At 52.9% G+C, this 21842-nt stretch overlaps 1 protein-coding gene across 1 annotated transcript in view; it reads right to left on the bottom strand.

Moving 5' to 3' along the window:
* Positions 1 to 21842, bottom strand: part of PREX1 (phosphatidylinositol-3,4,5-trisphosphate dependent Rac exchange factor 1) — a 181394-nt gene that overhangs the window by 56715 nt on the left and 102837 nt on the right. The window contains exons 6-10 of the mRNA XM_027046734.2: positions 19271 to 19432; positions 12555 to 12688; positions 5555 to 5673; positions 4373 to 4522; positions 2165 to 2312 (exon numbers count right to left, since the gene is read on the bottom strand). Coding sequence (XP_026902535.1) covers positions 2165 to 2312; positions 4373 to 4522; positions 5555 to 5673; positions 12555 to 12688; positions 19271 to 19432 — 713 coding nt within the window. The remainder of the gene's footprint in view (positions 1 to 2164; positions 2313 to 4372; positions 4523 to 5554; positions 5674 to 12554; positions 12689 to 19270; positions 19433 to 21842) is intronic.

Genomic DNA, 21842 nt, shown 5'->3' with positions numbered 1-21842 from the left:
CTGAAGCTCTAATCGCAGGCAGGTTATCCCATCCGGCTGGACTAAGCTCCCCAAGGGGTTTGGCAGGAGGCGGAGAGGTCCTCTGACCCAGGGAGGGCCAGAAGCAGCACCCCCCCCACCAGAGAGAAGAATCTCCTTTCTGCCCAGGGATTAAACACTAGCTGACAAAAGGGCGCCGGGACGCCCCTTCCCTGCTTCTCGCACGGCTGGGGCCCACACGCTCCTCTCCACACACCCTCCCAACCCTGGGGTTGCTGCAACAGGGCAGCTCCAGTCCAGGACATCCCCAGCTACCCCTCCGGAGCCCAACCACCCCCCAAATCTCCTGCCTGCCACCCCTTCAAACACAAGCCTCAGGCCATGACAGATGTGCTCCACCCCAGCTCCACATTGGTCTCCAAAGGCCTGACCAGCATCGGAACTTGAACGTCTACGGGGCCTTTCAACCTTAACGCGTCCAAACCTAGCTGCCACTGCGCCCTGTCTCTGCATCTTTTCCACCGGCTTCTAGGGCGGCACCCTTGCCCCGAAGGCCTCCCACCTCTCTGCCCACTCCCTCTTCGGGTCCCCTGCCAGCTGGCGGCCCCACGGCCCCAGCCGTCTCTCCCTGCATGACCCCTCGCAGATTTCAGTCCCACGGCTTGAAAAACCATCGAAACGCCCACACCGGCTGCATTTACTTCTCCAACCCAGTCTTCTCTCCCCAAGTCAAGATCTATATCCGACTAACAAGCCAACATCTCCACCCGGGTGTCTAGGAATCTCAAGGTAACCTGTCCAAAAGGACCCTCTGAGCTCCACTCCCGTCCACCCCCCCCCCAAAACCTGCTCCTCTGTCCACCTCCTTCCTCTTTTCAGCAAGCGGCAACTCCAGCCTTCCAAGGCCTCACAATCCTCAACTCTCTTCTTTCTCATCCGACCAGCAAACGCTGTCACCCTCAAAGTGACCCAGAATGCAACCACTTCCCCCGTCTTTACTGTGTGACTCCCTTAGTCCAAATCACCTTTCCCCTGGTCCACGGCAATATAATAATACAGTCGCTTTTATCCAAGGCCTCCCCAAAAGCCTTTGGGTGAGCTGTAAGTCAATAAATTCTAAATAAAGTCCCTGCCTCACAGGCTAACTTCCCTCTGCTGCTGGGCCACAAGCTTTGTGAGTTCAGCACCCTCGGTGCTCTGTACCCTCTCCGGTGTCCCATGTGGAGGGCACAGCAGGGCTGGCACACGGCGGTTTTACAGGGACTGTGTATTTCTACTGCCCCTCTCCATCCCCAGCCGCCCCCACCAGGTGAATGAGATGTAACTCTGGGTTTAAGATACACCTGTGCCCTGACCCCTTTGATCCTGGGGTATAAATTGGGGGCAGGCGTTGTAAAACGTTTCATTATTGGCAAAGAATGGAGGAAGAGACTTGGAGGCTCTCAAATACTGGAAGCTCCCAGGAGCCTCCCCTTCCCCCTCATGTGTAACTCAGGAAGGGAGTCCTCATGAGACACAGGCCCTGCCCACACCCTGATCTCAGACTGCCAGCCCCCAGGACTGTGACAAGTAAGCTTCTGTTTCAGCCTGTTGGTCTGCGGTCCACGGAGACGCCAGCCTGTGCAGACTGATGCAAGGGCCCACGTGCGCTCCTCTGGCAACTTTGAAATCAACTCCTGGTGTTAAATGCCTCTTCCCTTGAAAGATCTATGGTAGATTCTCCTCCCGAGTGTGAGGGCAGTGCTTTTCAATCCATGGCGGGCAAACCATTGGTAGTTTGTGAAATCGATTGCAGGGGTCTTCCTTAGCACGAGAACAAATGAAAAAATGAACAGCATACCAAGGACAGGACAGAATGGAATAGAAAAGACACAGAACAGAAAAGGAAACAGAACCAGTATTTCAGAGTGCATCGGGCGCGGTAAGTTTTGTGAAACAGGCTTCAGTCATCTATCACATGGATGTATGCTCCAGGTCACGACATAAAATTCATGTTTTGCAGTGAGTTGTGGTAGGAATCATTCGAAAGACCTGATATGGGGACTCCACTATCCTCCTGGACCTCCGAGGTCTGTTACTCAAGGATTCGGGGGGGCTTTAGTGGCTCTGCCCAGCAGGGCTTCTGGGGAAGGGCTGCCTGGAATCAGCCCAGGGACCCCACGGAGGCCTGGGTGGGGCCACTCACTTGCCGAGGAAGCACTTGGGGACGGTGCTCAGCTTTCTCCGGCGGTCCTTGATCAGGTTCACCTTCTTGTTCATCATCATGTGGTAAAGCTTCTCCCCCTTCTCCGCAATCATGACGTAGGCGTCCCGCTCCATGCCCAGCTTCAGGCCTACAGAGGGGGCATGGTCAGCACTCAGGGGAGCACCAGCACTGGGGAGCAGAGGGGGCAGGCCTGTGGCTCCTGGAAGCCTGCCTCCCCCAGCTGTCCCCACTACTGCCCCTGCCCAGGACGTCTATAGAGCACTCACTGCATGTCAGTCCCTGTTCTAGGCATCTGCCACTGGCTCCCCGCACAACCTTGTAGGGGAGGGTGGTGAATCTCCCCCATTTTACAGATGGCAAAGCTGAGGCTCAGAGAAGTTAAGTCCCAGGGTAATAAGCAGTCAGGCTGATTCAACCCTTCAACCTGAGCATGCGTTTCCAAATTCAGAGGTTATCAGAAAGTTTACTGAGATCTTCCTTCCAGCCAGGAATAAAAATTTGCCCGTTTCTCTAGACAATACATACAGAACCCTGACCAGATCCCTGCCCCACATTTTCTACTTGGACCCTGTCCACTCCTGACAAATATTAAGAGAAAATGCTATAAGCACCTACTCCTCAAGAAACCTAGAGGGCAAAATTATCCTCATTTTACAAATGAAGAAACTGAGGCCCAGAGAAATTAGCCTGTCTGTCCCAGGTTACCCAACTAGATAGTGGTGCAACCGGGATTTGGACCCAGGAAGTTCGTCTCCAGATCTGTGCTCAGGGTCACAGAATACCCCACCCCTGAGGTCAAGGTTGGGACAACGCCCTGATTCTAATGACTGAGGCCCACCGAGGCCACACCCTACACATAATCGCAAATACCCAGCACTGACCACAGCTCTCCATTCTAACCACAGACACTGATGGGCCACACAGGCCAGGCCACACCCCTCAACCCCACCCCCACTCCTGAGCACACACCCATCTCTGATCAGTTTCAGAACTCACAAGCTTTCTCAACCAGAAGCCAGATAAGTTTATCTGGCTTAATGCTGTTTGAATAAATTTTGACACAATATTTAAAATCAAGAAATGTCACCTGAAAACTTAAAATCTAGCTTCTCTAGGAAAAAACAAAACAACAGATCTAGCCATGCTGGGCCTAATTCCTGAGAGAGGATGGTGACTTATAAGAGGGTGGAAGCACAGAACAGAGAGACCCAGGCGGATTTGGCAAATCTAAGGCGACGTGGGAAAGAAACTTCATCTATTGAATTTGGGGAGTGGGCGGAAATCAGGGATGGCACCAAGAGTTTGAATCTGAGCCCCCAGGCGAATGGAGGAACCATGTACTGAGATGGGGAACCTACAGGTTTGGGGCAGAAGGCGGGGTGGAAATTAGGACTTGGCAAGTGTAAGATGTCTATGACACATCCAAGTGGAAGGTGACAGATATGGAGAAAACTATGCCTCAGTTTCCTCCTTTGCAAAGGTGGGAGGGGGATAGGAAGTATGGTCAAATCCAAACCTCATTTAGTGGCGTTACAACCCGCTTTTATCCCCTCTTATCAGAAGAGATCACTGAGTAACGTGCCTCTAGACACAGCACAGCTCCCCTTTCCCAGCCCAGTGACCTCTGCACAACCATCCAGTGCCTGGTCCCAACCCCACCCAATTACCACACCCATCCCTGTATTAAGTTTACGCAAGCTTCCTCCAGGGAGCCTGGGCCCAGAGAAATCTGTGACCACAATTAATGAGCAGCCCCCAAGGACCCCCATGCCAGATGTGGACTCTGAGTCTCCAGCACAAAGAACCCCAGTTGAAGATAAGAGAACCATGGGGCAGGCCAGGGACAGAGGCATGTAGGGAGCATCTTGGGGCTACCAGCCCTCAAGGGTGAAGGGCGCCAACAATCCCAGAACAACCAACCGTATCGACAAGATGTTGGTCCCTTCCACTGGGCCTCAGTTTCACCATCTGTTGAATGGGCTCTAACAAACGACCTCAGGTGATCCAAGATACCACTGAGTTATAACAGTCCTAGAGCTCCCTGGCCCCTCAGTGACCTGCTCCCAGAACACAGTCCTCACCCCACAGAAGCGACCAGCCTAGGGGAAGCCATACACACACCCCAGGATCCCAGGAAAGTCCCCCGAAACTACCACTCTTCGGGGGGACATGAGAGGGCCCACTCACTCTCACGCTGCTCCCTCTCGCGGATAATGGCATCCAGCCACTTCTGCTTCTCCTCCGCCGTCTTGGCCATGCAGACAAACCACTTGTTCTTGGCCGTGTTGTGGATCTTCCAGCCGTTGGTGACAGTGTAGCCATTGCTGTGGTAATCCGCTGGCAGGGGCAGAAGGCAAAGGTGGGTCAGCACACACTCAGTCATACAACTCAGAACACTCCCCACCACACGCTCGCAAGTAAGGTCACGGGACCAGCGCATCTCCGCTCCTGAAAGACTGGGTGGCAGGGGCATCGACAGGATCAGGATCTAAGAGGTGAACTCACAACGCTTCAAATGCTCACTGCCTCTCGTCTGCCAACAACGACTCTTCCCGCCCCTCAATTACAGTCTGTGTACAAATGCAAGAGCCCCAAAGCCTGGCAATGTGTCCCAGCCTCCCTGCCCATCTCACTGGGGCACTTGGGCTACTTAAAACCTAGTGCAAGCCCGACGGTGCCCTTGACTGGCTGGGATGGGAAGTGGCCAACCTCTTTGAAAACAGGCAGGTCCCGTTTTCCGGGGGAGTTGAAGCCGGCCACGCCCTAAATCTGAGGAGGGGTCCACAGGTTTTGTGACACCACAAAGGAGTCAGTGTCTCAAAACCAATTAAGAACTCCTGCCCTAGCCAAGTTCAAAGACACACACACAAAAAGAGGTTTACACAAGACTGCTCACAGCATCAATGTTCGTAATAGCAAACGGCAGAAATGGCCCAAATATCTATCACCAAAGGAATGAATGAGCTACGGACTACCCATGCAAGAGAATGTTACACAGCAGTGGAAACCAACAACATACAGACAGCTACATGCAGAAACACAAAGCAAGAGCAAAAGAATATATAATTTTACGACCCTTTAAACAGATATATAAAACTGTATATAACTACATGTATATCTTTGAAGCCATTCAATGTGCATATAATGACATAACCATTCAAGTCAAGTTTTGAAACAAATTTTCATTAGGCAGTGTTTTGCTTTTTAGCTTGAACAGTGACTACCCAAGTGTTCACTTGATGTGCTTGTGTTTTAGGCACTGTTCTTAGGTAGGTTACCTTTCAATAAAAGGAAAAAACTGAAACAGAGATTGTGCCACAGAGCAGGTGGGGCTGGGGCTCAGGCGGGCCTTGGGGTTGGGGTCTCTACCTGTCCCGTCTTCCACATTCTCCACCTCCATGACTTCAGTGTTGATTCGACCCCGGAAGATGTAGAGGGAACCATTGATGGACTTGGTCCTCTTGGTGGATTTCTTGCCCCCCGTGACCCTGAAAGACAACAGGAAGTCAATAAGGCCCATGTCTCAGAGCAGAGATACAGAAGGGCGTCCAGAGATGGGAGGCACTGCACTGAGCCCAGGAGCATGGGTTTTCAGCTGGTGGCTGGGTGACTTGAACAAGTCACTTACTTCTCCACCCCCAGCCACAGTTTCCCCAGCTGGAAAACAGGCTAGCCCTGCCGGCTTCACATAGCTGGCTACTTTTCCGCTAATAGGAGACATTGATGAGAAACTAACCAGAAGCGGCAGAAACCCATTCCACTTGGCCAGAAAGTGGGCAGGGGCTCTCAGAGAGTCTAGCAAAGGGAAACTTCCTGAAATCAGACGAGAGAGGAAGGGTGCCTGGAGTAGGCAGTCAACCCAATCACCCACATCCACCTACCCACCATTCATTCCCTCACTCAGCAAAATGTGCCACTCACTCAGTCACTCAACAAACATCTGAGTAGTGCTTCCTATGGAGACAATGCCAAGTTGGGGCCAAGGGGAGACACTCACCCATGCATTCAACAAGCACTCAGAGAACACCTGCTGGGTGCCAGGCACTCCTCCAGGTGCTGGGGCTGCAGGAGTGGATAAAACAAAGTCTCATCCTCCCATACAAGGAGGCCGGGGGCACAGAGACAGATGCCAAGCAGGGAAGTTGAACACGTGTTATGTCAGGAGTGCCAAACGTTTATTTTAACCAATAAAGTGGAGAATGAACTCTCAGGGCTGGAGGGCCAGTCTGTGGTACACACAGGCCCCTCTGCTCCACCAGGTGAGTGATGCTCCCAAATCTATTTGCCCAACATGTACCTGTTACTGTATGGATTGCATTAAGTGAGGACATATGCATGTGGAAAGAGACTTGTCTCTCCGAAAATTACGTTGACTGCTTTGGAAAGATCTGATAAAGGTAAGTTGTTTTTATGTTCAGAGTGAACTTCTGCTCAAAGAAGAGACCTTGGCTCCATATGAAAAGAATGTTTAATGAATGCAATGTGTATGTTTTTAATTCAAATAAAACACTTGAGGTTTGTAAAAAGAAGGAGGAGGAGGAGAGAGCAAGAAGATGGTTAGGGAGGGTGGGGGGGCAGGATTTCAGCTGGGACAGAGGAGGGAGAGGTGGTCAGGGGAGGCCTCACTGAAGAGGCTTTGGAGCAAAGGCCTAGGGAAGGTGAGGGAGGAACCCAGGAGGGTATCTGGAGAAGAGATTCCAGGCATGTTGCAAGAAGCAGCGAGCTGGCTGGTAGCTGAAGCTGAGTGGGCGAGGGCGAGTGTGGGGAAAGTGGTCTGAGCGGCCACGCGGGCCAGGTCCTGCGGGGTCCTGTGGGCAGGCATGAAGATCGGCTCCTCCTGTCAGTGTGAGACAGGGGCTGGCCGTGGAGAGCCTGAGCAGAGGAATAACATGATCTAAGTTATAAAGGACACTCCCGCCTGGCAACCTGCGGAGAAGGGACTGCAGGTGGGGTCAGGAGGGCCCGGAGAGCACATTGGTTTGTGGGCGTCCTCTCTGTATCTATACATACCTATACGTGTCTCTATAAACTTTTTTATACATACGTGTCTCTATAAACTTTTTATTAAATTATAAAGTCCAGGGGCGCCTGGGAACTCGGTTGGTTAAGCGTCTGACTTCGGCTCAGGTCATGATCTCGTGGTTCACGAGTTTGAGCCCTGTGTCGGGCTCTGTGCTGACAGCTCGGAGCCTGGAGCCTGCTTCCGATTCTGTGTCTCCCGTGCTCTCTGCCCCTCCCCCGCGTGTGCTCTGTCTCTCTCTTAAAAATAAATAAATGTTGAAAAAAATTTAATTATAAACTCCATACAGGAAAAAATGCCCAAAGAACTATGTGGCTCCTTTCACTTTTACAGAGTGAGCACACGTCTATTATCACTTTCAACGCCCCCAGAGCCCTCCGAGGCGCCCTCTCCCGGACACTTCCCCCTGCAAGGGTCACCAGCATTCTGACCTATGACCCTGTGGTTTCGCTTGGCCGGTTTAGAAGCTGCCATACATGGAATCACAAAGGGTGATGGTGACAGGTATCTGGGTTGCTTCCAGGTTGGTGCTGCTGTGACTCTTGGTGCACGTGTCTTATGAAGCATGCGTGGGCACATCCCTGTGGGTTATCTACATAGGGATCGAACTGCTGAGCCACAAGGAAGGCACACGAGCGGCTTCACGAGACGATGCCAAGCTGTTCTCCAAAACAGCTGCACCAATTCTTCCCGCCTCAGTAGAGTGGGAACATTCCAGTGACTCCACATCCTCTGTATTTAACTTCCATTATGGCTGTCCTGGTGGGCATGTAGTAGTGGCTCATTAAACCATTTCACTTGTACTTGCCCAATGAGTAATGAGGCTGAGCAAATTCAAGTTTATGGATGCGGTCCTGTGGGCCAGGGGCTTTTGTGACACGACTATCCCCTGAGTATTTTTCTGTTGGGTTCTCTTCTTCTTAATGATTTAGAGCAGGACTTGGCAAACTTTTTCTGAAAAGGGGCAGGTAGACAGTAAACATTTTCAGTTTTGTGAGCCACAAGGTCTATGTCAACTATTCGACTCTGCCCTTGTAGCATGAAAGCATCCACAGAGAATACCAAAACAAATGGGCATGGCCGTGTGCCAATAAAACTTTATTTGTAAAAATAGGCAGAGAGTCAAATTTGCTTTACAGGACTTCTCACTATGTTTGGGGTGTGAGTCCCTTGTCGGTTTATATGGCAAAGATCCCTAGTCTATAGCTTATCTTTTTACTCTCCTCATGGTGTTTTTTGATGAGCAATTCTTAATTTTAACATAATCCGTTGAACCTACTTTTCCTTTAGAATTACACTTTTTGTCCTATTTAAGAAATCTTTGCTTACTGTCATATCACAAAGATAGTGTCTATTCCTTCTTCTGGAAGCCTCATGGTTTTACCCTGCACATCTGAATCTGTGATCCATATGAAGTTGATTTTTTGTATATTGTGTGAGCTAAGAGTCAAGACCCAACCCTCCCCCCCGCCCCCCAACGTTGGATATCAAACTGACCAAGCATCACTTATTGAACTGCACTGGCTTTTTCTGTTGACATTCAAATGAGCACGTCCACGGGGTTTTTGCTCCTGGACTCACCATTCCGTTCCACCAAACTTTTTACACAATCCTACACTGTCTTTTTTTATTATTATTTTTTATTTTTGAGAGAGAGAGAGAGAGACAGAGTGTGAGCAGGGGAGGGGCAGAGAGAGAGGGAGACACAGAATCCAAAGCAGGCTCCAGGCTCTGAGCTGTCAGCACAGAGCCCGACGCGAGGCTCAAACTCATGAACCGTGAGATCATGACCTGAGCCGAAGTCAACACTTAACCGATCGAGCCACCCAGGCGCCCACAATACTTACTACACTGTCTTAATTACTGCGGCTATAGAGTAAGCCTGGCTATCAGTAGTACAAGTCCCCTGGCTCTGTCCATTTTCAAAGTTGTCATAGTTATTTTTGTGTTTCCATGTAAATTTTCAGTCATTTAGGGGCACCCAGGTGGCTCAGTAGGTTAAGCGTCTGACTCTTGCTGATGACGTGGGTGTGGGGTGAGGCAGGCCAGCACCAAGATCAACTAAGATCCCGGCCTGGGCTCCTGGGCAACTGGTAGTGCCATTCACTCAGAATGAGGAAGACGCCAGGAGGAAAGGGTCTGGGGCAGGAGTTGTGATGAAAACGAACAGCCTGCTTTAGACACAGTTTAAACGTGAGCCGTGTCCCGGAGGGACACCTGGATGAAGACTAGACTGGGATCTCTTCTCCTTTACATACATAAGCCAGCCGTTACATGTTTTCTCTCACTTCATCCACAAAAACAATCCCATCAGATGGGGGCTACTTTTGGCCCCATTTCACAGATGGGAAAACAGAGGCACAAAGAGCCGACATAACTTGCCCGAGGCCACGCGACTACTAAGTGGCAGGGCCTCTGTGTCCTTAAGCACTACATGCTGCTGCCATCTCTGAGACACTAGATAAGCTTTTGAGATGTTAGAGATTTAGCTCTCCTCCTCCCGGGGTCTCGGTTTCCCGTGCTGAAGAATGGGGAGGTGGGCTCTGCGAACACTCCTGGCGCTTCTGACACACCCAGGGAGCCTCTACTTTTGAATTAGGCCAGAAGCACTCTGAGTCGGAGACCTTCCCTGACCCGAGTCCCGGACGGGCGGTGCCCCGCGTGACCCAGGCGGAGAAAACACAGTCGGCAGACACCTGGCAGCAGGAGGCGCTTCCTGTGACCACGTCAGTGGGGCCGAGGGTTCCATCCACCCCTGCCCGATCCCTCGGGGATGACTTGGAGCCCGGCCCTCTGGCTCCCCATCCAGAGGCAGGAATGCTGGCCGCCTGCCACCTCCTCCCAGGAGACAGATGTGCCCTTTCCCCCACAGCCAGCCTGGCTCGCTCCAGAACTGAGGCAGGGAACGGCCCTAAAAGAGCTCATCTCACGCCCGCCACAGGGCTGGCCCTAGAAGGCCCACTGGGGATCCAGCACCAGCAGAATCGGCTGTTATTGCTCTGACAGGTGTGGCCATGCCCACGGGGGAAGGGCCTCATTCGGGCAGCCGAAGGCCGAGCAAACTCAGCCAAAGCCGGAGCGGGTCACACGGGCCTGAAGGGACACTGTGTTTTCTAAACCCCAGCGTTCTGGGAAAAGTGCCTGCTCGGACAGCCTGGGGCAGCTGGCAGGGAGGGTGGAGGACTCTCGGGATGGCCCCGGTGAGAACAGGAGGGAAGCAAAGAGGAAGGAAATGGGGGCGTTAATGGGGGCGGGGGCTGACACAGACAGACCTGACAGAGCGGGCAGAATAAAACATCAAATAAGAAAGACACGGGAGAGGGTGAAAGAGGGAGACCAAGGCCTTTAACCAGAAGGACCAAACCCAGCACGGGGAGGAAGGGTGGGAGGGGAAGGGGCCTGTGGCGAAGAACCTTCCACTGCCTGGTGCTGCACCTGTGAGTGGACAGGAACCCAACACACATGGAGGTAAGTGAACAGTAACCCCCATTTTGCGCGCTTACTAAACACACCTGCTCTTCACAGTGGCCCTTGGAGATACATACGATAAGTCACCCTATTTTACACATGAGGGAACTGAGGCAGACAGAGGCAGAGTCACAGAGCTACAGAAATGTGAACAGGAATTCAAATGTAAGGAGCGTGGCTCTAAACCAAACACTACTGTAAGAAGGGGGTTTATCATCCCCATTCTACAGAAGAGAAAACTGAGGCTCAGAGAGGTCAGGCTGGAGGAGAAAGAGAAGCCCACACACACGCATGGAACACCATCATTCATCCTATGGAAAGGTTCCTCACCACAATCTTAGGAGGCCAGCAGAAACAGACAAGGAAAATGAGGCTCAGGGACAGTAAGTGACGTGCCTAGAACCACAAAGAAAGGGAGAGGCAAGGCTGACAGTAGGGCCCAGGGTCTGGACCTCCCCTCAGCCTGAGCTTCTACTAAAGGAGTAAAGAAGCCTCTGGAAAGTCACTGTTTCATCCCTAAAGCAAAGTAACAGGTAGGAGGATTCAAAAGGGCTGGGTTGAGACAGTCTTCAAAAAACCTGAAAGACAGCCTCTCAGTCCACCAATCTACCCAGCCAGCCAGTCAGCCAGCCAGCCACTCGTGCCCCACACCCCTCTATCTCCCAACTCTTCCTCTCTCCAACCATCCACCCACCCATCCACCCACTCGGTCATCCAATTACCCAACCCTCCATCTCAAAATCCAACCACCCCAGCAACTCAACCAACCATCCAACCAACCATCCATCCATCCACCTACCTGACCATCTCCCATTTGATGACCATCCCTCCATCTACCCACCCGCTTAACTCGTACACGAAGGCCCCAACTCACCATTCATCTGAACACACCTCTGTCAACTCAACATGTCTTCATATCCACGTCTCCAACTACCCAGCTTTCTGTCCATCTCTCTCCATCCAGCCTTCCCCTTACACTTCCAACCACTCACCTCCTTCATTGCTCCTCCATCTACTCACGTATCCATCCACAAATCAATTCACACGTCCATCCACAATCCTTCCCACCTTCCTTCAACCACCATCCACTCATCCTCCAAACCCCCCACCTGTGCACCTATCCCTCCTCCCATCGGCTCACACATGCCATCATTCACATTTGCGATCATACATTCATCTGTATGTGTCTATACCACTCACCCACCCATCCATTCACTCCAGTGAAAGATACAAGGATGGCAAAGATACTATCCTTTCCCTCAAAAAGCTTAACAGTACAAGAGCCTTCTGCCCTTGAATCTCCCACCTCTGGGTCTCAGAATCACAGGGTGTTAGCGTCACAAAGAATCTCCAAATTTCTACCACCATCTAGACCAATATGGCAGCCATCTGTCCAATATGGCAGCCACAAGCCACATGGGGCAACTGAGCACTTGAAACAAGGCTAGGACAAATCGAGACACGCTGTAAGTTTAAGATATGCAATAGATTTTGAACCTTAATGTACAAAAAAAAAAAAAAAAGGATGCAAAATACCTCTATAATTTCCAAAAACTGATTACATGTTGGTTATATACAGGAAAATGATAATATTTAGAGATACGTTGGGAAAAACAAAATACATTATTTAAGTTCATTTTGCCCGTTCCTTTTTGCTTTTTTTAGCGTGGCTACTAGAAAATTTTAATTAACACATGTGGCTCACCTTATATTTCTATTAGACGTGCTCATCGAGAACGAGCCCCTCAGCTGAGAGAAGGGATGCCAGGAGAGGAGAGTGACAAGCCTAAGGTGTCCCTTGAGAAAGTGTCAGGGTCCCACCCAATCCCTGCCTCCAGGCCCACCTGGGCAGCCCCGCCCCTAACCTCCCCAGCAGCTCACCTGGACTTCCTCTTGCAATAGACGAGGAGGTTGTCAAAGAGGAAGAAGGCCCTCTCCTGGATGTTGCCCGCAGAGATTTTTAACAAGGTGCCTTGTAGGAGGAGCTGGGTGCAGATGTCCGTGAGGTTAGAGCCCTGGGAGGGTGACAAGGGGCACAGGGAATGAGCTGGCCAATCCAGGAGAACACCCTTCCTTCCCAGGGACAGAGCCCACCAAGTCCGTCACACCCCGAACTCTAAGTGCACCATTGCAGGCAAATCTGTCAGCAGACAGAAAATCTGGTCCGATCAATGGCTTCTATCTGTCGAACACGCCAGAACAATACCAGGAAGAGCATCATCAAGATGCCCATTTCACAGAAGAGAGTCCTGGGCTCAGGGAGGGGAAATGACCCATCCAGCCCCAGTTGGCATCTGGTTTTATTTCGGTTCAGTTCTTGTTTGGGGTTTGGGCGGGGGGGGCGGGTTGTTTGTTTGTTGTTTTATTTTTGCCTATCCCTTCCTCATTAGGTGTTGACTTGTTATTGTATCCCCCCCCCCCCACTAGAATGCCACTTCTGTAAGGACAGAAAGCATTACCAACATTACCAAGCATTTGCCACTGGTTCCCAAGCACCCGTAACACTCTCGGGCACACGGCAGGTGCTCAAGAAATGCCTGTAGAGCAGGTGATAAACACAGCGCGAACATCAGCTGCAGACATGACGACAGATGGAGACCGTTCCCAACCTCTAGCCGGCCATCTATGCTAAGTGACGGGGAGGCTAAGACGCTAAGTGTGCGTGAAGTTCACTGAACCTCTCTGTGAGGTTCCAGGTGGTGGCGTCAGGAAAGGAACTGGGGGGACAACGCAGGTTTGTCGGGAGCTCGGGGAGGCCCAAGGACCGTGGCACGGAGCGCTCAAAGTGCTGAACGAGAGGAAGCTGGAAACACACCTGGGAGGGCACAGGACGCCAGCTGTCCATGCTCCTCGTCGAGCAAGCACAGGAATGGAGTTTAGCCGACACTGACTAACAGATTCCATTTCGACCACAGACTCCATTTCCCAGCATCCCTTGTTCCAGCTGCAGTCATGTGACTAAATCATGGCCAGTGTGCCCCACTTTTACACTATTCCCTTGAAAGGAGAGAGCTTCCTCTCCTCTTCTTCCCTTCGCTCTTGCCACGGGCTGGCAGACAGCCATGGCAGTGGGAGTATGCTGTAGCAGATGGCAGAGAAAGAAGCTGGAAGGAACCCGGGTCCACACGGAGCACAGCCGCCCCGCCCCCAGCCTGCCCGGCTACACAGGAAGAATCTTCTCCCTCACTCATGCCATTATCTCTCCTTTCAGCAGCCAGCCATGTACTAGAACCAGTACGTTAAGGTAAGGACCAGGCCCCATTGATAGGCTGGCAACAGCAATGACACGGAGGCCTGAGGGCTACCACACAAGAGTGGGGTCCAGGGAGGTTCGTCTGACAAGACCTGCGGATTACAGTGACGGGAGACGGAGACGTGATGCCGTCTCCGCCCAGAGATGAACTGGAGAAAGAAAGGGGGAGAATGGTTCACAAAGTCACCTTCCCCAAACACTCAACACCCAGAACCAAGGAGTTCGTACCCCGGTGAGATGCGCTTACTCAGTTATTTCCAAGACCCGGTAAGGGGAACTGGTTCTAGAAACTCAGACATCAGGCTTTCTGCTCACCGCCCGCCGCAGTCTCTCCTGCTCCGTGCCCGCAGCCCGGCTGGGCACAGCAAACTCACCAGCCTGAAGTGCCAGAGACCCCTGTGGGGCCCGCTTGGGGTTCTGGAAAACCACCTTCCTGTGGTCAAGAGCTGGGCAGCCTAGGGCAGGAGCGAGCACCCGTTCACAGAAGTCACAGCACAAATGCCTACACTGCAGGCAGATATCGGACTCCACACACAGCCACCCAGCGAGGTCGTGAGCCTGCCCCACCAGGCTCAGGGCCCCCGTGACGAAGAACCTTCTGGACCCCCAGTATCCTCGCAAACAGGGTGAGCGTGACTCCGGGGTGATGAGGCTCCATCAATAGCCTGCTTGGGGGCACACAGCAGTTCAGCAGTTCCCGGAGACCACACGCCTCCCCACCTCCCCTCACCCCACTCAGGCCCACCCACCAGCCCTTCCAGACTCCACAGGGGGATTTTATCTGCTTGTGTGTGACTCTGGGAACTGGCCCGACTGCAGGGCCCAGAAGCCCGATGTCACGCGGGCCTAGACCTGACCTCTCTGTCAACATCCAGGGACCACGGGGAGTCACCGAACCCAGCCTGGGAAGCTGCCCTCCCCCCCCCCGCCAGCCTTGACCAAAGACCACCTAGCAAATACACCTGAAATGCCAGGGACACTAGAGGGGGATGCCCCCTTCCACCCTAGCTTTGCCGAGAAGCCCAGCTGGCCCTCGGTCTCCCCTGGTCAGCTGGCCCTGACGCTCTCCTTGAATCTGGGTCAGAGGTGGTGCTGAAAATCAGATACACAGGAAGGAGCCTACACACCAAGGTGTCCACCAGTCAGGGCTAGGGGTCTACACAGTACAGACCCCACCGACAGAAGCACTGACACGTAGAGACGGGCAAAGCTCACCACGAGCCCATGACCATTCTGAGTGTTTTATACAAACCCAGTTAATCCTCAAGAAACTCTCGCGTTACAGAGGAGGAAAGGGACACATGGCTGGTCGGTGAGCGAGCTGGGATCTGAACCAGACACGCTGGCCTGACTTTCCCACCCACCAGCCTCTACTACCCAGGGCAGGTGTCTGTCTCTTAGAAGGTAACCTGATAACCTGAAGGGCTTTCTATGCAACCGTTGGTCTAGAACAGGAGTCTCTTAAGGGGAGAGACCACAGCCCCTGGAGCACAAGGCATCCCAGGAAGGGTGAGAAGAACACAAGAGAACCTCTGGTTATGGTCTTTTTCTTTTCTTTTCTTTAATAATAATTCCATGTTTCCTCACTCCTGTTTCCTTCTGTCCCCTCGTGGGTGACATGTTTCCAGAGCCAGGAAGCTGAGCGTGCCCAGTTTCTTTCTTGTTAAGAACATGCATTTCTTTTTATTACCGTGAGCTTTACACAAAAGTCCGTGGGGGCGTGCATCCAGAGTGTCCCCTGCGGGAGGGTCAGCCCACACCGGGTGTGAGCTGCAGCTAAAGTTGCAGGATGCTTTTTTGAAGAAGAAGGAGAAGAAGGAGGAGGAGGAGGAGGAGGAGGAAGAGGAGGAGGAGGAGGAGGAGGAGGAGGAGGAGGAGGAGGAGGAGAAGGAGAAGAAGAATGAAATCCAGCTTTGCTGCCACAGCTCCTCTGGACGCTTACGGAGCATGCGCTCTGAGCCAAGGAAAGAGCACTGTTCTGAGCGCCGTGCACGTATCCACTCCCAAATCCTCAAGCGACCCGAGAGGGGGGGACCACCACTATCCAGACTCTTCAGACGAGGAAACTGAGGACAAGGAACCCCCTCCCCGCAGTGAGCTGGCTCATTCACTCACTTCCGCATCACAACATACTCCCATTTCCACATCCTTAGTAAAACGGATTTATGGATTAACTTATCTGGTTTTAAGTAAACCAGTCTTGGACTTTTGAAAAGGACAAAGGATGGGGGGGGGGGGGGGCGGGGTGGAACCACTTTGGGAGATCAAACTGATGATGCAAGCCCAAGCACACAGCAAGAAAGTAGCCAAGGAGAGATTCTCCCTCCTCCCAAAATGAGTCCCTTGCCAGCCAAATTCCAAGAGCTAAATGGCAGCCGTCTAACCAGATTGGCAAGAGGTCAGACAGAAAGATCAGTAATAATCAGGAAGATTATCAGAAGTAAAGATCTGTAACCACTGGCATTCACCGGCCCCCGAGGCTGTGACTACAGAGAGCAGGAAGCCTTTGCAGGTAGCCTCACTGTTACACATGATTTTTTCTAGCTATGACATATTATTTTTATATCGCCTAAGGATCAAACTGCATTTAAAAAACCATCCTACCGGCTGACTCCATCAGAAGAGCATGTGACTCTTCATCTCAGGGTCATGAGTTCAAGCCCCACATTGGGTATAGAGATTACTTAAATAAACGTTATAACAACAACTTTCTACTACCGCACAGAAACCATGTCACTTTTTCTAAAAAGCATTCATATTCCGCATTTCACTCTAGCCTCAGGATGACACCAGGTGGTACCTTCAGAGACATTATTACTAAAATTAGGCAATCGGGGCAAATAAGATCGAGAGAGCACCACAAAGTCACCTGAGGCAGGACAAAGTTACAGAGCTGGGCTTCCAAATCAAGTCCCCACGCCTCAGTTTCTTTATCTGTCCAATGGCAATAATCATTCCACCTCCCTTTAGTATCAGAAACATGTAACAGGGGCTCAATAATTGCCACTAATTATTCACTCCAGCTCACTTTATTTCCTACTGTGCCAAGAAACAGCGATCAAAATAAGGACCACTCTCAAATTGTAGATTTTTCAGGGTCTAAAAGGGCCCCAAAGACCCTTAGTTCTTGTTTCCCGAGGCCCTGACCAGAAGCCGACATCTAGAAATCCCTTCTTGCTCAATACTCCTCTCCACAGGGACGCATGTGAGAAATGTCTTTTTCAGCTGGTTTCCAGGAAACTCTCTGCCTCCCAGAAGAACTGGTATCTTCCTTTTTTGAAAATAAATATTGAGTAACTTATGTCTCCTGCTCTCTTCACCTTGGCCGTCAGGAAGCTCAAAGCCCAAAGAGGCTTAAGCACGTCCTCTCTATCAGCTCTGTAGCTTAGCATATTTGCTGACAGCGGCCATGTGACCTACTGGTCAAGGAGAGGAAAGGAGAAGTCTCTTCGGGGCTTCTGGGAAAGGCTTCCCTCCACTGAGGAGAAGAGCTCCCTCTCACTGCCCCGGCCATGCCCCTGTCTCCTCCTGCTTTGAAACAGGAGCTCCTGGAGCTACTGCTCTCATGGAACCAGGAGGGGAAGGCAAGAGACAGAAGGGAGCTCTGGCATCCCGGGGCTGAAACAAGGCCTAAGACAACACACCCTAACGGGCACACCGGTCTGGCAATTTGCATTGTGGGAAATAGAAACCGAGCTACATATTTTTGTTAGCGTTTATCCATTTTTGAGAGTTGGGGGGGAGGGGCAGAGAGAGAGGGAGACACAGAATCCGAAGCAGCTCCAGGGTCCGAGCTGTCAGCACAGAGCCCGACGCGGGGCTCAAACCCACGAACTGCGAGATCGTGACCTGAGCCGAAGTCAGACGCTCAACCGACTGAGCCACCCAGGCGCCCCTAGGCTACATACGTTAAGCAGAAAGAGATAAGGGGCTTACTCAATCTTCAGATGGTGTACAGGAAGCAGGAACCCAAACCGGGGCTCCCAGAAAGCCGGCCTCTGCCCCAGCTGGGAGACGGGAGGTCACACACCATCTGCCCGAGCTGGTACCACAGGAGAACACCACCCTGCTGCGTCCAGGCCTCGGGAGCTGCTGCTCAACTGTCGGCTGCAAAGCCATCCCCTGCCTGCTGCACGTGCACCACCGCCAGCCAGCGGGTGTCCCGTGCCTCTTGACACCCAGGAAGCTGCGACCCGGCCCCTCTGCTAAGATCCTAATGCAGAAAGCCCAGCCCCACCACAGCTGGGCTTTGCGGCAAAGACAGCACCGGGGTGGCTTCTGTCCCACCCCAGCTTCTCAATCTCAAGCGGCTGGATCCGATTTTGGCCATTCACGTCGCAAACCTAACCTACAAGGGGGACTGGGAAACGCAGCCCTTCGTTCTCTGGCTTCGGCGGGAAAGGAAGGCCCAGCGGAAGGGGGATGGGCGGCCAGCGCTAATCCACGATACCCGCCTCCTCCCCGAACCCTCTCTCCACAGCCAGACTCTCACATTCGGGATGCCCGACCACGGGGAAAAGAAGCGGAAAAATCCCAAACGTAGCAAGTGCCAGGAAACCCACAGGGTGTGAGGCACACGATCCAGAGAACAATCTAGAAGTATTTCATCTTTGCTTTTGATCTTCCGTTCCAGCTGTATTTACTCTGATATTTTTTACGTATCCAGCTTTTTCCACGTCCTTCGACAGATTTGTAGGAAATCTCTAATAATCCAAGGGAGACACAGAGGCTTAAGTGAATAAATGAGGCACCACGAGAAGGTTTCAAGAACCCCATGCCCTCGTCGGCGTGACGGGAGTATTAGCAACACCCACCCTGTACGGAGTGCCTGTCACGTGCCAGGAACAGATGAGGAAACTGAAGTTCAGAGGACTTAAGCCATTTGCCTGAAGTCACCCAGCAGGGGAGGGTCAAAGCCAGAATTCTGTCCTGGAGCAGAGCCTTAAACACTACCCTGCACCTTGGCACCAAAAGCCCCGAGGCCTATGGACACCGGGCAGACACGGCAACACGTGAAGGAGAGAGACTGGGGAGCAACAGGGAGAGGTGGGGGCTGAGGAAAACTGGAGCTTCTAGAGGCTGCTGTCGTGGAACACGGGGGTCCGGTGCTGCCGGTGTCTCAAAAGAAACTTGAAATCAAGGCTCTTATGGGGGCTCCACAGGAAAACAATTAAACTTTTTGCTTTTCTTTTCAACAAACTCCGCGTGAGCCCAACAACATGCGCCCTCCAGGCTGAACGTGGTGTCCACCCGCCGTCTATACCCGCAGCTGTGTGCACCCCCCCCCCCCCACCGCCGCTTTGGGCCCCGCTGGAGCCCAGGGGGCCACCTGCCCCAGACGCACCTCCCAGCCTTCGATGTGGGACTGCAGCTGCTCCAAGGCCTCCAGCTTCTCCATCTGCCGCTTGGTCTCGTTGATGTTAGAGCAGACGGTCTTCATGGCCTGCAGGGCGCTCTGGACCGCGGGGTGGTCGGGGTGCTTGCCGGGGGTCCTCTTGGCGAGCTCCTGGGGGGGAGGTGGGGACAGGGATGAGGCACACCAACCCAACCCGCAGGGGGCCAAACACGGCGTCCACGTCACCTGGCCCTGAGCCAAATCCCCGCAACGCTCGGTACAAACCGGGTATCCTGGGGCCGGGGAGCATCATTCATTCATTGACTCATTCATTCATTCATTCATTCAATGTCCCCTGAGCGCCTTCTTCATTTGTCACCAAACAGAGGAAAATTCCTCACCTGGCAGGTATTACATTCTAGTAGAGGAGATGAGCCCAAATGAAGAGAAATGGCACGTACAAAACACTGTCAGGTGGTGATAAATACCAAGAAGGCAAATCCGAATGACAGGCCAGAAGGTCTGGGGAAGGGAAGTGTTCTTTCAAATAGGGAGATCAGGGAGGCCTCTCAGAGGAGCTGATGTCTGAACAGAGACTCCGGATCAAGCAAGGGAGGGAGTCCTGCCAAACTCCTGGGGAAGACCGGGCCACACAGAGGGTACAGCTAACGCAAAGGATCTGAGGTCTGAGCATACGGGACACGTAATGAGCAAGAGTGAGGAGGGCACGTGGCTGGAGCCGAGTAAAGGAGAAAGAAAGGAAAAGAGAGAGAGGAAAAAACAGAGAAGACAGAGATCAGGAGGTCAGAGAGGCAGCCACACATACTGACCCCACCGAGCCCCAGTTTTCTCAGCTGTAGAATAATACAAAAAACACCAGGGCACCTGGGTGGCTCAGTCAGTTAAGCGTCTGACTCTTGCTTTCGGCTCAGGTCATGATCCCACGGTTTGTGGGATCGAGCCCCACGCAGGGCCCTGCACTGAGCCTGGAGCCTGCTTGGGGTTCTCTCTCTCTCTCTCTCTCTCTCTCTCTCTCTACCCCTCCCCAACTCATATGCTCTCTCTCTCAAAAATAAAGAAACTTAGGGGCGCCTGGGTGGCTCCGTCAGTTAAGCATCCGATTTCAGCTCGGGTCACGATCTCACGGTTCGTGAGTTCGAGCCCCGTGTCGGGCTCTGTGCTGACAGCTCGGAGCCTGGAGCCTGTTTCAGATTCTGTGTCTCCCTCTCTCTGACCCTCCCCTGCTCACACTCTGTCTCTCTCTCTCTCTCAAAAATAAATAATGAACATTAAAAAAATTAAAAAATAAAGAAAGAAAATAAAGAAACTTAAAAAAAAAAAAAAAAAAAACCACCTTCACAAGGACCAGACCGTGTAAAGGGCCCCTCCCCCAGGGCCCCCCCCACCACTGCCCACCCCGGCCACAAGCACCGGCTGGGACATGCTGAAGGTCAGCCTCACTGTCATGGAAGGGCTTCAGCCACATGGTGAGTGTGACGAGAGAGAAAGTGGGGAGGGAGGACCTGCAGGACCTCAAGTCCGCAGGGAGGGTTTCCCAGCGGGGTCGCTCAACCAGCAGGATTTTCCTTCATCACCCGACCCAGACATGCCCAACACAGGTGTGATGCTTTGGCATGCCACACGTGGGTGCCAGGGCTGGCTCCGCCCCTCGGACAGGTCACCAGCCGGGTGACCTTGGGCCAGTCGCCCTCCGTGCTGAAGAGCAGTGATAAGGGGGGTGGCAGCAGTGAAGGCCCACTCAGCCTCTGCTCTGTGCTTGCGAGCAGGGGCTGTTACTGTCCCCTTTAACAGATAAGGAGGTCGAGGCACAGCAGCACAGCCCACAACCTCCCAAAACTAAAAGGACGACGCAGACCTGTCGGTCTGGGTCCGCTCGTGGTCATGGCGAATCGGAGACCCCAGGGAAAGGGCCTCCGTGGTGAAGTGCGTAGCTGGCAGGCATTCGGTCCGTGCTGGCCACCATCAGTCTGTCGCTGACAACACGTGCTGTGACAGCAAGCAGCCATCTGGCCCCTGCCAGCCTGTCGTTCGGAGCACTCCCAGCAGAAGACCCACCTCCGAAACATCCCTTCTCCACTCACGTTGTTTCTGCCCCTGCCTGAAGATGAGCGGCCCCTTGTCTGGAGCACAGGTCCTCGCGGGCCTGAGGCCCAGATGTTCTGCAACATCAGGACCCTGAGGATTTTACTGAGCACCTGCCATGTGCCAGGGACACGCCCCAGGGGGAGCAAGGAAGGGGCAGATGGAACCGTCTCTCTGGCAAAAGGCGCTCCCACGGGGGAAGGGGGACCAGACGACAGCCCTGAGTGGTGAACACAGCAGAGATGAGTCGGACCAGAGGAAGGACGGTGTGTGACCCGAAGCTGTGAAATAAAGGGGTGAGAGCAGGTGTCCCGGCCCGGGGGAGGGGCGCTCCCTGAGGCTGCCGCTGCTCACTGCGCAGGAAAGAACCTGAACCGGCCTGGGAGGCAGAGCTCAGCCCAGAGGCAGGGTGGAGGGTGGGCGCCGCGAGGGGGGCAGCACGGGAGCTGGGGCAGCGGGAGCCATGGTGGGGAGAATT

Source organism: Acinonyx jubatus, chromosome A3 (genome assembly GCF_027475565.1).
Source record: "Acinonyx jubatus isolate Ajub_Pintada_27869175 chromosome A3, VMU_Ajub_asm_v1.0, whole genome shotgun sequence".
NCBI lineage: Eukaryota > Metazoa > Chordata > Mammalia > Carnivora > Felidae > Acinonyx > Acinonyx jubatus.
The sequence above is the reverse complement of the archived record's forward strand: the minus strand, read 5'-3'. Positions and strand labels throughout refer to the sequence as shown.